The sequence below is a fragment of the Mobula birostris genome, chromosome 14 (genome assembly GCF_030028105.1).
Source record: "Mobula birostris isolate sMobBir1 chromosome 14, sMobBir1.hap1, whole genome shotgun sequence".
NCBI lineage: Eukaryota > Metazoa > Chordata > Chondrichthyes > Myliobatiformes > Myliobatidae > Mobula > Mobula birostris.
In genome coordinates this window covers 39,023,997-39,037,593 of record NC_092383.1, presented here as the reverse complement: position 1 = coordinate 39,037,593, position 13,597 = coordinate 39,023,997, and the positions used below count along the sequence as shown (strand labels likewise).

At 40.7% G+C, this 13,597-nt stretch overlaps 1 protein-coding gene across 7 annotated transcripts in view; it reads right to left on the bottom strand.

Annotated features, from left to right (window-relative positions):
* abhd17c (abhydrolase domain containing 17C, depalmitoylase) overlaps positions 1–13,597 on the bottom strand; it is an 80,406-nt gene that overhangs the window by 55,621 nt on the left and 11,188 nt on the right. For all 7 annotated transcript variants that reach the window (XR_011889079.1, XM_072278410.1, XM_072278412.1 and 4 more), the window contains exon 2: positions 7,933–8,112. Coding sequence is in view for 6 of the 7 variants with exons in the window: in XM_072278410.1 (XP_072134511.1) it covers positions 7,933–8,112 (180 nt within the window). In the remaining variant the exon portion in view is untranslated. The remainder of the gene's footprint in view (positions 1–7,932; positions 8,113–13,597) is intronic.

The window sequence follows — 13,597 nt, the reverse complement described above, 5'->3', positions numbered from 1 at the left end:
TAGCAAAAATCTCACGCAAGCGCTCTTGGCAGAAACACTCTCTCCAGTAACCTTTAAGCTATGAAGCTGCCAAATCATACCAAGTAACACATAAAAATACACAGCCTATATAAAGTAGAAATAATGTATATACAGTGTAGTATCACTTACCGGAATCGGGAAGACAGCGCCGAGCACACTGATGATGGTGTGTTAGGCTGAGTTGGAGGCTGGGGTGGTGCGGTGGACCCTAACCCCCAGGCCACGAACCGATACCAATCTACGAAGCATGCAGCGGTACAGCGGTAGCTGGGACGCACCCAACACATCTTTAAGAAAAAAGCCGAAATAAACAAGCTAATTAATTAGGTGCCACCTGGCACATAAATGTCGGCCCAGATCAGAGGCGACACAATCGGCAATCGCCTCTGACCTGGGCCGACATTTATGTGCCGGGCGGCACCTAATTAATTAGCTTGTTTATTTCTGCTTTTTTCTTAAAGATGTGCTGGGTGCGTCCCGGCTACCGCTGCATTCTCCGCGGCAATGTATCGGTCCGTGGTCCAAGGGTTGAGGTGGTGGGGCACTGGGGTGTCATTTCATCGTCGTCTGTTTCCATCAGGGCAGGCAGGTCATCTTCTTCTATGTCTGCCTGCCTCGATGTCAAAGGTCGAAGTTTGTCATCTGCTGTGGCTGATGTGGAAGGCTTGCTTGACTGCTTAGCCTCACGCATTTTTCTATCATACAGTTCTTTGTAAGCACTCAAACCATCCTGCAAATATGCCCTAAACCTACATACCCTTTCAAAATTAAAGTCGTACTTTTCTGCAATCATTGTTGTCAATTGCAGCGAAAATCTCATGCAGTTGCTTCACATTCAGTTCCTGGATGACTTCACTTTGAGTCCATTCACTACTGCATTTGGTTTTGATTGTTATCCTTTCCTCTTCCAATTGCATCAGCTCTTCATCTATCAGTTCTTGGTCATGGGATGCCAAAACCTCTTCAACATCATCTTCGTCAACTTTCACAAGCCAAACTCACTTCGTCCTTACTTCGTTCACCACGATCAAAACGCTTAATTATGTCTAGTTTTATGCTAAGTGTAACACTCTTCTAGGCTTTTCCGATACTTTAGAACTCATCTTGCTAACGGCTGCTCACAGGCACGTGTTTAAGCAATGCCGGCTAGAATGCAGTTCCGGGGGAGGAGATTGGCTGCTCAGAGTGCGCTGCCTTTTTTCGTAACAGTGAAAACACCTTCTGTTAGCAAAAACAGATAACTAATGTAGATCTTTCGTAACAGCGAGGTTTCGTAAAAGGAACGTTCGAAAAGCGGGGGACACCTGTACTACTCAACTTTTTAAATATATATTATTTGATTTTTTGCACGATTTTTTATCTATGTAATATACAAATACTGTAATTGATTTACTTATTTTTTCCTTCTATATTATGTATTGCATTGAACTGCTGCTGCTAAGTTAACAAATTTCATGACACATGCCGGTGATAATAAACCTGATTCTGATTCAACACACACAAAATGCTGGAGGAACTTAACAGGCCAGGCAGCATCTATGGAAAAGAGTACAGTTGACGTTTCCAGCATTGTGTGTGTGTTGCTTGGATTTCCAGCACCTGCCGAAGGGTTTCGGCCTGAAACTTCGACTGTACTCTTTTCCATAGATGCTGCCTGGCCTGTTGAGTTCCTCCAGCATTTTGAGTGTGTAGATCTGCAGATTTTCTCTTGTTTGTGATTAAACCTTTTGACCATGTCTGCATGCCTTTATGCATTGAGGTGCTGCCACTTGATTGGCTGATTATATATTTGTATTAACAAGCAGGTGTGCCATAGAATTGGTAAAAAGAAAGTATTGCAAGTTGATTACAAACTCTAGGAAACTGAAGCTATGATACAGACTATTCAAAAATGTGAGTAAAGACCTTGCTCCTGAGGACCAAGACAATAGTATCTTCTGGAGCTAGCAAAAACATGATGAGGGTCTAGCTAGTTAATTGGCATTATACTGTCACCCATTTGGGTACTGCCCTTTATTGCTGAACCTACATTTAGAAGATGAAGTTAATAGAAACAACTTCTATTAAAATTCCATTATCTTCTCATTACACATTAATGAATTAATAAATTAATTCGATAAAACATCAGACAGGGGGTTTCAGCTTGCCACAGATGGAGACAATGAAAGCATTAATGAAAATGTGGTAAATATAAACACAAGAGATTCTGCAGATGCTGGAAATCTTGAGAAAACTCAGGAAGTTAAACAGTATCTATAGAGGCAAATAAACAGTCAACATTGTGAACAGAGTCCCTTCATCAGGATTGGAAAGAAAGGGAGCACAAGCTAAACTAAGAAGATGGGGGTGGAGGGGGAGGGATGGCAAGTAATAGGTGAAACCAACTGAAGGGTACGTGGGGGAGGGGGGATAAAGAAGACACCGAGAAATGTTAGATGGAAGTAAAGAGCTGAAGAGGAGTGAGACTGATAGGAGAGAACAGTGAACCATGAAATAAAGGGAAGTAGGAGGGGCTCCAGGAGAATATGATGGGTAGGTGAGAAGAGAAGAAATGGGAGGGGAACCAGAATGGGGAATGGAAATTGGAAAAAGGAGAGGGGGGAAATGATCAGAAAACAGAGAAATTAATGTTTATGCCATCAGCTTGGAAGCTTTCAAACGAATGAGTTGTTCTCCTTCAACATGACTGAGGCCTAATCATGGCAGTAAAGGAGACCATGGACTGACATGCTGGAATGGGAAGTCCAATTGAAATAGGTGGCCACCAGAAATTGTGCTTTTTGTGGTGGATGTAGGGCCCGGAATGGTAGTGAGGGAGGAAGTGTAGGGACAAGTGTAGTACTTGTCCCACTTGCAGGACAGAGATCAGTGGGGAGGGACGAGTGGACGAGGCAGTCACATACAGAGCAATACCTATGGAAAGGGAGTGGTGGGAGGGGAGGGGTGGTGGGAAAGACGTGCTTAGATGTAGGAGAATGACATGCTGGCCATGGAGGCTCATGGGGTGGTAGGTTGGGGAGAGGGTAATTGCGCAAGTAATGAAAGAGATGCAGCTTTCTCCATGTCAAAGGAAACATACTCCTGCCTAGACAGTCTCTCCTCATTGCTTAATGCTCCATCCCAAGCAAAATGCTGATGAATTTCTTCTGCAATCCCTCTAATGCCAACTCATCCTTCCACTATGCAGCAATTGCACACAGTACTCCAGCTGTGAACTTAGAAATGTACAACACATTACAGGCCCTTCAGCCCACAACATTGTGCCAACCATGTAACCTACTCTAGAAACTGCCTAGGGTTACCCTACCACATAGCCATCTATTTTTCTAAGCTCCATGTACCTATCTAAGAGTCTCTTAAAAGACCCTATTGTATCTGCCTCCACCACCATTGCCGGCAGTCACTCACCATTCCGTGTGAAAAACTTATCCCTGGCATCTCCTCTGTACTTACTTCCAAGCACCTTAAAACTATGCCCCTTCATATTAGCCATTTCAGCCCTGGGAAAGTGTCTCTGGCTATCTAGGCGATCAATGTCTCTCATCATCTTATACAACCTCTATTGGGTCACCTCTCATCCTCCATCGCTTCAAGGATTTAAGTAAACTTTTCTTATATACACACACACACACACTTCTTAACCACCTTGTCTCCCTGTAGCCACTTCCTTTCTTGGTTCCTCAACAAACAGATGTTGATAAATGTTCTTAGACACTCCATTTCTTCACTTTTCATAATATTATTCCTCCTCTGGTTTTGTAGATAAAGTTTTGGACAATAATAGCTTTAACCATATAATTTGGACTCAGATGTCTTGAATAATACTTTGTCCTACACTACCATGATATTTTGGGAACTGGAGGCAACTCCCGATGTTTTCTGCCCCTTGCTGTTTCTTAACTCTACCCAAATTGATTCTGATTCTTGAGCAAAGATCCTCCTGCCTTTATATTATTTGTTAAAACGAGAATTTCTCATTGCTTTTTCCACTCTGCTTCTTTTAACAATCACGAATAATCTTATTCACAACCTTGCCCACTTTGCAAAATCTGTCTTCATATTGGCTATTAGACATGATCCACTAATTTCTATCATTCTTCCTGAAACGAATGCTACATACATCCATATAATGTTTTCATTTTATCTTTTGAACTTTATCTTTTTTCCCCTAACTCTAGTTCAAGGTTATCACTAACTGTTTTGCTGTACTACATTTTCTTTCTCATTAACTTTCTAATTCTTTTTCTCATCAGAACCCACCATCCCACATGCTACTTGTGTTCTAATTCATAAGAAATCCACTTCACACGTTTACTTATTCAACCTAGTTCCTGGTTAAGTGTTCTCCAATATCAACATGCAAACCCATTTTCAAATTCTTGTGGCTTCACTCTTCTCTATTTTCTAATCTACTCCAGTCAAACTTTATCAACACTCCTCCAGTTCTAGTCCTCTGACTATCCAGTGTTAATTGCTCGATAATTTGCAGCAAAGCATTAGTTTCTGGAATTTCTTCCCTGTAGTAACATTCGCAAACATAAAACTCTGCCACTTTGTTATTTATACCAACCTACTGGCTCCACCAAATAAAACAATATTTACTATCGAACAGGACTTGTGAAACAATAAACACAGACTGTTTACATAATAGAGAACAGGTTCTGTACTGTCATGCCTACACTTATGCCAGAACCTACAGCTTAAAGTTCATGAGGTTCCCCACTGCCACCTTTCTTGGTCAGGAGATTTAACTTATAGGATAAATTTCGACCTAAAATCTACATTTTTTGAAGAAACACAAAATTGCCAGTTTACAGAATTTTTTTTTCATATCAGAACTATTATATTTTAGATCAATGTAAAGAGACTACAGATTTTCTGGCATTAATTAATTTAATATGTGCAAAACAAGGCAAGGAAAAAGACTTCCATTAATATAGCTCCTGTTCCATAAGCAGTAATGATGAATTGATTCACAGTTAATAAACATTACAATTGCTTGTCTAAGTTCTGTATTTTCCACAGTGAACACAGTTTCATGATGAACAAAGCACAACAAACTTAATAATTATTTTATTCAGTAAAAAAAGTCTAAAGGAACAAATCTGAAATTTGATAAAGTTAATCCAAGTGTTAATCTACCTTTTAAAGCTTACACCTATTATTTTACAAAAAAAAAGCAAAAGAAAGAATTTTGGAAGCAAGCTTGCTTGATCTTATTCCTGATAATGAACATTTGCACCAGATCTTACATGTACTATGTCTCATATTGTTGGATGACTTCTATATTTATCTAAATGTAGAAGTCTAAATATACTACTTCTGAGCTACTCACTGCAATGTGCAGCCTGTAATTTCCCTTTATGTAACGTAATTTTGAACCATCTCAATAAACTAGTGATTTCACGATCTTCTGAAGGTCTCGAATTTAACTCTCAAGTATGCAGGTATGGCAGTTTTAAGCAGACAAATGTACTTCGCCAGGCTAAAAGAGCGAGAGGAGGGGAAGACTCCAAGCCAGACTGAAAGCTGTGGTATGAAACTTCCACTACCCAGCACCTTGTTAGCAAATGTACAATCGCTGGAGATCAAGATTGAGGACCCAAGGGTAAGATTGCTGTTTTGGAGGGAAATGAGGAATTGCTATGTTCTCTGTTTCACGAGACATGCCTCACTCGGGACACAATGGATATGTCAGTAAAGACCTGAGGGCTTCTCAATACACAGAATGGACCAGACTGCTGATTCGGAGAAGACAAAAGGCTGTCTCTATTTCATGGTAAACTCTTTCTGGCGCTCAGACCCAGAGGTCTGTCGCACTCTTGTTCCCTGACCTGGAACATCTAATGATTAAGTGCTGACCATTTCAATTACCCAGAGAGTTCTCCTGTGTGATCTTGACTGCAATTTACTTACCACCAAAGGCCAACCTTAAGCAGACACTCAAGATACTGAAACAAGTTTGAAGAAGCCTCTGCCCAATCATCAACAAATCACCTGTAGCACCAGGGGTCCCAACACACTCGACCACTGCTAAAATAGGATTAGAAATGTTTACATTCCGTGCCTAGACTGCATTTTGGGGGATCTGATCACTTGGCTGTCCTTCTCCTACCTGCATGCAGGCAGATGCTAAAGAACAAGGCTAAATAGGTGGTCGGGGGAGGCAGAGGAGTAGTTACTGAATTGCCTTGAGTCAGTGGACCACATTCAAGGATCTGGAGTAGATCAGGTACTACAGACTTGTGTTGATCAACTGGCTGGCGTGTTCACCAATATAATTCACATCTCACTCCAGCAGTCTGAGGTACCCACCTGCTTCAACTAGGCTTTAATTACACTGGTGCCCAAGAAGAATGTGGTAACCTGCCTCAATGACCATCATCCTGTAGCACTTACATCCTCTGTGATGAAGTGCTTTGAGAGGCTGGTGATGAAACATATCAACTTCTGCCTGAGAAGCAACTTAGATCCCCTCCAATTTTCCTACCATCGCAACAGGTCAATGCAAGATGCCATTTCATTGGCTCTTCACTCAATCCTGGAACATCTGGATAGCGAAGGTGTATACATCAGGATGCTCTTCATTGACTATAACTCAGCATTCAATACTATCAACCCATCAAAATTAATCAATAAGCTTCAAGACCTTGGCCTCAATACGTCTGTGCAACTGGATCTTCCTCACTTGCAATTCAGCCCAGTCAATTCAGATTGGCAACAACCTCTCCTCCACAATCTCCATAGCACTGGTGCACAAGTCTGCATGCTTAGTCTCCTGCTGTACTCACTTCATAATTATGAGTGAGCTAAACACAGCTCCAATGCCTTATTTAAGACTGCTGACAACACCACTATCGTTGTCCTAATCATAGGTGGTGACGAATCAGTATATAGTAGGGAGATTGAAAAATGTGGCTGAGTGATGCCACAATAACAATCTCTCACTCAATGTCAGCAAGACTAAGGAACTGATTATGGACTTCAAGAGGAGGAAACCAAAGGTCCATGAGGCAGTCCTCATCCGGGGGCCAGAGATGGAGAACGTCAGCAACTTAAAATTTCTCAGTATTACTTCAGAGGGTCTGTCCTGGGTCCAGCATGTAAGCACCATTATGAAGTAAACATGGCAGTGCAGAAGTTTGCGAAGATTTGGCATGTCATTTAAAATTTGATAAATTTCTATTGATGTGTGGTGGAGAGTATATTGACTGGTTATATCACGGCCTGGTATGTAAACACCAATGCCCTTGAATGGAAGAGCCTATAGAAAAGTAGTGGCTCATGGCCTTCCCCACCATTGAGCACATCTACATGGAGCGCTGTCGCAGGAAAGAGGTATCCATCATCAAGAATTCCCACTATCCAGGCTATGCTCTCTTCTCACTGCTGCCACCAGCATGAAGGTACAGGAACCTCAGGACCTACACCACCAGGTTCAGGAAGTTATTACCCCTCAACCATCAGGATCTTGAACTAGAGGGGAATCACTTCACTCAATTTCATTCACACCATCACTGAACTGTTCCCACAACCTATGGACTCACTCAATATTTATTATTTATTTATTATTTATTTATTATTTATTTATTATTACTTTTTTTCTCTTTTTGCATTTGCAGTTTGTCATCTTTTAATTATTGGTTGGGGTTGGTCTTTTATTTATTCTATTGTGCTTTTTCTGTTTACTGTGAATGGCCACATGAAAATGAAATGAATCTCAGGGTTGTAAATGGTGACATATGAATATATGTACTTTGATAATAGATTTACTTTGAATTATTTAAAAGAGAAGGAAATAATAGAAAGTAGGAAATTGCTTAATTGACTAAATGCATTTCTGTGATTTGACCATATATTTCACTTCTATAATGCCTTAAAACAGCATGCATCAAATTTTTCAGCACTTACCTTGGAAATGCGTCAAAGCAGTAGGTTTTCCTTGTATCAGGGAATGCCACACGTAAGCCAGACATAAGAGGTGAATGGAGGATAACAGCTGCACATTCATAACGGGAAGCAAGATCTACTGTAGGAACTGTGCCAATGCTCTGACCATATAGAATGATATTCTCTGGACTAACACCATACCTAAAAGAAAGAAATGCAAGTCTCAGATTCGAACAAGGTAAATAAACAGCACTCTGCATTAATTCAATGTACAATGCTGAATGCATTTATTCCTCTACCCACCCCACTCTAACACTTTCTGCAAAATAGCTGCAGAATGAGGCTATTCAGCCCATCTTACTGACAAATGCTTGCTAAGAGAGCAGCTCATTATTTGCACATCACCCCTACCCCCTTCTCCATAGCCTTAATATTTTTTATTCATAGCAAATTTATTTCCTTCTGAAGGCCACAATGAAACCAGCCCATCTGCAAGCATTACATTCCAGATTCTAATCACATACTGTGCAAAGTTTTACCTCATGCTTCAGATTTTGCAGTCAATGTATAATTATGATGAGAAATAAACAAGAACATGATTCTGTAGTTACAATGTTGTAGCAATGAGCCTTCAATACACAATTTCTTCTCTCTTTAAGCAGGAACTATCATAATATACCATTTTCTTCGCTCAGCTCATTAATATTGCAACCTCGCCACCAGTGAACAGTTAACTGTTAGAGTAAACACTGATAAAGAGGAAGGGTGGGACCTCTAAAAATACCATTTCAATGTGTGGCAGAACAAGCAAGGTAAATGACTGCTGCTTCTCTAATTTGGCAACTAATCAGTTATCTCGTGCCACATTCATTACAGTGGCTTTGAAATTATACACTGCAGACCTGAACAGGTTTCTTATTCTCCTCACTGCACTCTCACTGTAATGTAAATTGACCCTTTTCTGCAGTCTTTTGTACAAATGTGTAATTGCCAATGCAAAACCACTTCTTGGGAGTTACTTCTCAACAAAAGTGAATGAAACAAATTTTTGAACAATGCATCTCAAAAGAAAATGTTTAGAAAACAGTTGATTGATCAATAGGATTAAAAAAAATACCTTTGAACGTGCACATTTCACTGACCTTGCAACTATCAGTCAATAAAAGATTTCATCAATGTTCATGTTACTAACCAGCAAGACATTTACTTTTTGTCATCTAAATGAAGTATTTTAGTCAGATGTATTCTCTAACCCACCTCAGATAATAACAATACAACCAAAGTTCACTCATTTCACTCAAGTCGCAATAAATCTCCTTGATCTCCCAGTACTCATGTTCTATTTTGAAGAAATAATGTGAAGAAAGGAACAAGTCTCACTTCTGAACACACCGTCACCTGTGCTGTCCTCTTCTGTTTAACTTGACTGAATCATATTAGAGCCTCTTTTCATTGCAGCTCAACTGCATGCAAACACATAACCAGTTTTTTGTTCTCTGCAAACCTCAAATTCCCTTAACAAAATCATTTTTATATACTGTGAACAGCTGGTACTCAAGCACTGATTCCTGCAGCAGTCCATTGGTAACTAAATACCTGTCACCCAGGAAAATATCTGTTTATTCCTAGTTTCCAGATAGTTAACTAATTCTCAATCTATGCTAGATGCTAGTACAGTATATTATGTCCGATTCACCTTATCAAAAGCCTCCTGAATATCCAAGTACGAAACATCAACTGGCTCTCCCTTGACTATTCCAGTGCAAATCGTTAGTGCATATTTTATAATATATTCAAAGTTTATTATCAAAGTACTGTGATAATACAGTACTGTGCAAAAGTCCTAGGCATGTGTAAAAAAATCTGTAAAACAAAGGTGTTTTCAAAAACAATGATGTGCTAAATCCCAAAATATCAAAAAATACAATAAAGGGCATTAAACAATAAAAACTAAATCAATTCAATATTTGGTGTGACCACCCTCCACCTTGAAAACTGCATCAATTCTCGAGCTATTTTTCTAATAAAACTGTCATGCAGTTTTATAAGAAAATCAGCTGGTAGGTTGTTTCAAGCAGCTTGGAGAACTTGAAACAGTTTTCCTACAGTCTTTGGCTGCCTTGTTTGCTTCTTTCTCTCCAGGTAATCTCAGACAGTTTCAATGATTTTGTGATCAGAGCTCTGTGGAAACCATACCATTTGTTGCAGAACTCCTCTCCTTTATCTTTTACGTGAAGATAGTTCTTTATAACCTTGGCCATGTGCTTGGGGTCATTGTCCTGCTCCAGAAGAATGAAGTTGGAACCAATCTGACACCTCCCTAATGATATTGTGTGATGGATGAGAATCTGCTGTACCTCTCAGCGTCAATAATTCCATTCATTCAGACCAGATCACCAGCTACGTTCGCAGAAATGCAGCTCTGAACCTGCAGGGAACCTCCGCCATGCCTTATTATTGGCTGCAAACACTCATGTAGTGCTCTCTAGCTCTTCCATGATTTTAAAGATTTCAAATTTTGACTCGACAGTCCAGAGCACTTGCTACCATTCTTCGGCACCTCAATCCTTGTGCTTTTTTTTTTACATAGGCGAGTCTCTTGGCTTTGTTTCCACTTCTCACAGGAATGGCTGTTTTGCAGCAACTCTTCCATGAAGACTGCCCCTGACAGGACTTCTCTGGACTATAGAGAAGTGTATTTGGGGTTTCCTGTGGTTTTTGTGAGTCCAGAGCTGACAGCAGTGCTGAACTTCTGACTTAGAAGGGACATCAGTTTGACGTATCTCTTGTCAGCTACACTCAGTTTCTGTCGCTGACCGCTGCGTTTCCAGTCCTCAGTCTTGCCCATTTCATTGTGCTTCTTCAGAAGAGCTTGGACACCACATCTTGAAACTTCTGTCTGCTACAAAATTTCTGTTTGGGAGAGACTTTGCTGATGCAAGATGACCACCTTGTGTTTTGTTGCTATACTCACTCTTGACATGGTGTAAGAATTGATGATTAAACTGTCACATCTGCCACACCCTCACCTTTTTAAGTTTGGTTTTCCTTTACCCAATTTAATTCCTTCTACACCCATTTCAGTTAATCAGTTTAGTTCATTCAAATCATTATGTCATTGATCATTAGCACCTGTTTTTTATCATTGTTATCGTTGCACTGGGCTATACACTTACAAAGTAATCAAGTTTTTATTTGAAAAGTGGTCTATTACTTAATGTTACTTTAACAAAATACAAAAATTTCTCTAACTTTTAACTTTTTTGGAAAATGAATGTTTGGAAATCTAAAAATTGTTCTTTTCTACTGATAAACACTAATGCAAAAAACAAAAAATAAACATCTAAAATAACATTTATATAAAATATCTAGGGCGCCTAAGACTTTTGCACAGTACTGTTTACCACCCTGAGATTCATTTTCTTGCAGGCATTCAATGTAGAGGCGGAAAAAAAATAGAATCAATGAAAAACTGCACACAAAGACAAACAACAAATGTGCAAAAAATAACAAATAGTGGAAGTACAAAAAAGAGAAAAATAAGGATATTAACTAAATATTGAGAACACGAGCCCTTGAAAGTGAGTCCCTAGGTTGAGGAATTTGTTCAGTGTTGGGGTGATTGAAGTTATTTACTCTAGTTCAGGAACCTGATGGTTGAAGTGTAATATATATTCCTGAACCTGGTGGTGTGGGACCCAAAGCTCCTGTACCTCCTTCCTGATGGCAGCAGTGTGAAGAGAGCATGGCCTGATGTAGGGATCCTTGATGATGGATGCTGCTCCTTGTAGATGTGCTCAATGGTGGGGAGGGCTTTATCTGTGACTGGTTGGGCTGTATCCAGTACTTTTTGTAGGCTTTTCCACTCAAGGGCATTGGTAATTACATATCAGGCCGCATTGCAACCTATCAGTATAGTCTCCACCGTGCATCTAAAGTAGTTTGCCAAAGTTTTAGAAGACATGCTAAATCTTTGAAAACTTCTCAAAAAGCAGAGGCGCTGCTGTGCCTCCTTCCTATTGGCACTTATGCACTAGACCCAATACAGATCCTCTGAAATGATTACACTGCAGAATTTAAAGTTGTTGACCCTCTCCATCTCTGATCCCCTAATGAGTACTGGCTCATGAACCTCCAGCTCCCTTCTCCATAGTCAATAACCAACTCCTTAGTTTTGCTGAAGCTGAGAGCTAATGATTGTGACACCATTCAGTCAGATTTTCAGTCTCTCTCTGATATGCTGATTCGTCACCACCTTTGATTCAGCCCACAACAGTGGTGTCATCAGCAAAGTTAAATATGACTTTGGAGCTATACTTGGGCTCACAGTCATAAGCATAAACTGAGTAGAGCACGGGCTAAGCACACACCCTTGTGATGCACCTGGGCTGATTGTGATAGTGAAGGAAATGTTGTTGCCAATCCAAACTGACTCAAGCGAAGAAATCAAGGATCCAGTTGCACAAGATGGTATTGGGGCCTAGGTCATGGAGATCATCGATTACCTTAGAGGTGATGGAAGTGTTGAATGCTGAGCTCTAGTCAATAACAGCATCCTGATGTATGCATTTTCATTGTTCAGATGTTCCAGGGTTGAGTGAAGAGCCAATGAAATGGCAACTGCAGTTGACTTGTTGTGACAGTAGGTAAATTGGAGAGGATCCAAGCTACTTCTTAGACAGGAATTGATGTTTCATCACCAGTCTCTCAAAGCACTTCATCACAGCGCATGTAAGTACTACTGGACAACAGTCATCCAGGCAGGTTATCACAGTCTGTTTGGGCAGGTTATCACAGTCTGTTTGGGCAAAGATTTGAAGCCTGTTTGAGGCAGATGGGCTCCTCACATGGTTGAAGCGAGGTTAAAGATATTAGTAAAGACTCCAGCCAGTTGATTAGCACAGGTTTTCAGTACTCAACCAGGGACACCATCTGGGCCAGGTGCTTTCCATAGGTTCACATTCCTGAAGGAGGCCTGAGAACCTGGAATCATCGGGTTGTCAGGAGTTCATAAAGATGCCTTTTTCTTCTGTCAGTCAGTGAGCATAAAAGGATGTAGAGCTCATCTAGGATTGAAACCTTGTTGTCATATACTTGTTGCCACACATTTTAATTCCACGTCCCATTCCCATTCTGATTCTGTCTACCCACAGCCTCCTCTACACTCAGGTTAGAGGAACAACACCTTATATTCCATCTGGGTAGCCTCCAACCTGATGGTATGAACACTGACTTCTCAAACTTCTGCTAATGCCCCACCTCCCCCTCGTACCCCATCCATTATTTCTTTATATACACACACACATTTTTTTTCTCTCTCTCTCCTTTTTCTCCCTCTGTCCCTCTCACTATACCCCTTGCCCATCCTCTGGGTTTTTTTTTTACCCCCCTCCCCTTTTTCCTTCTCCCTGGGCCTCCTGTCCCATGATCCTCTCATATCCCTTTTGCCAATCACCTGTCCAGCTCTTGGCTCCATCCCTCCCCCCTCCTGTCTTCTCCTATCATTTCAGATCTCCCCCTTCCCCATTCCACTTTCAAATCTCTTACTAGCTCTTCTTTCAGTTAGTCCTGACGAAGGGTCTTGGCCCAAAACGTCAACTGAACCTCTTCCTAGAGATGCTGCCTGGCCTGCTGCGTTCACCAGCAACTTTTATGTGTGTTGCTCGTCATATACATCCGTTGCTCA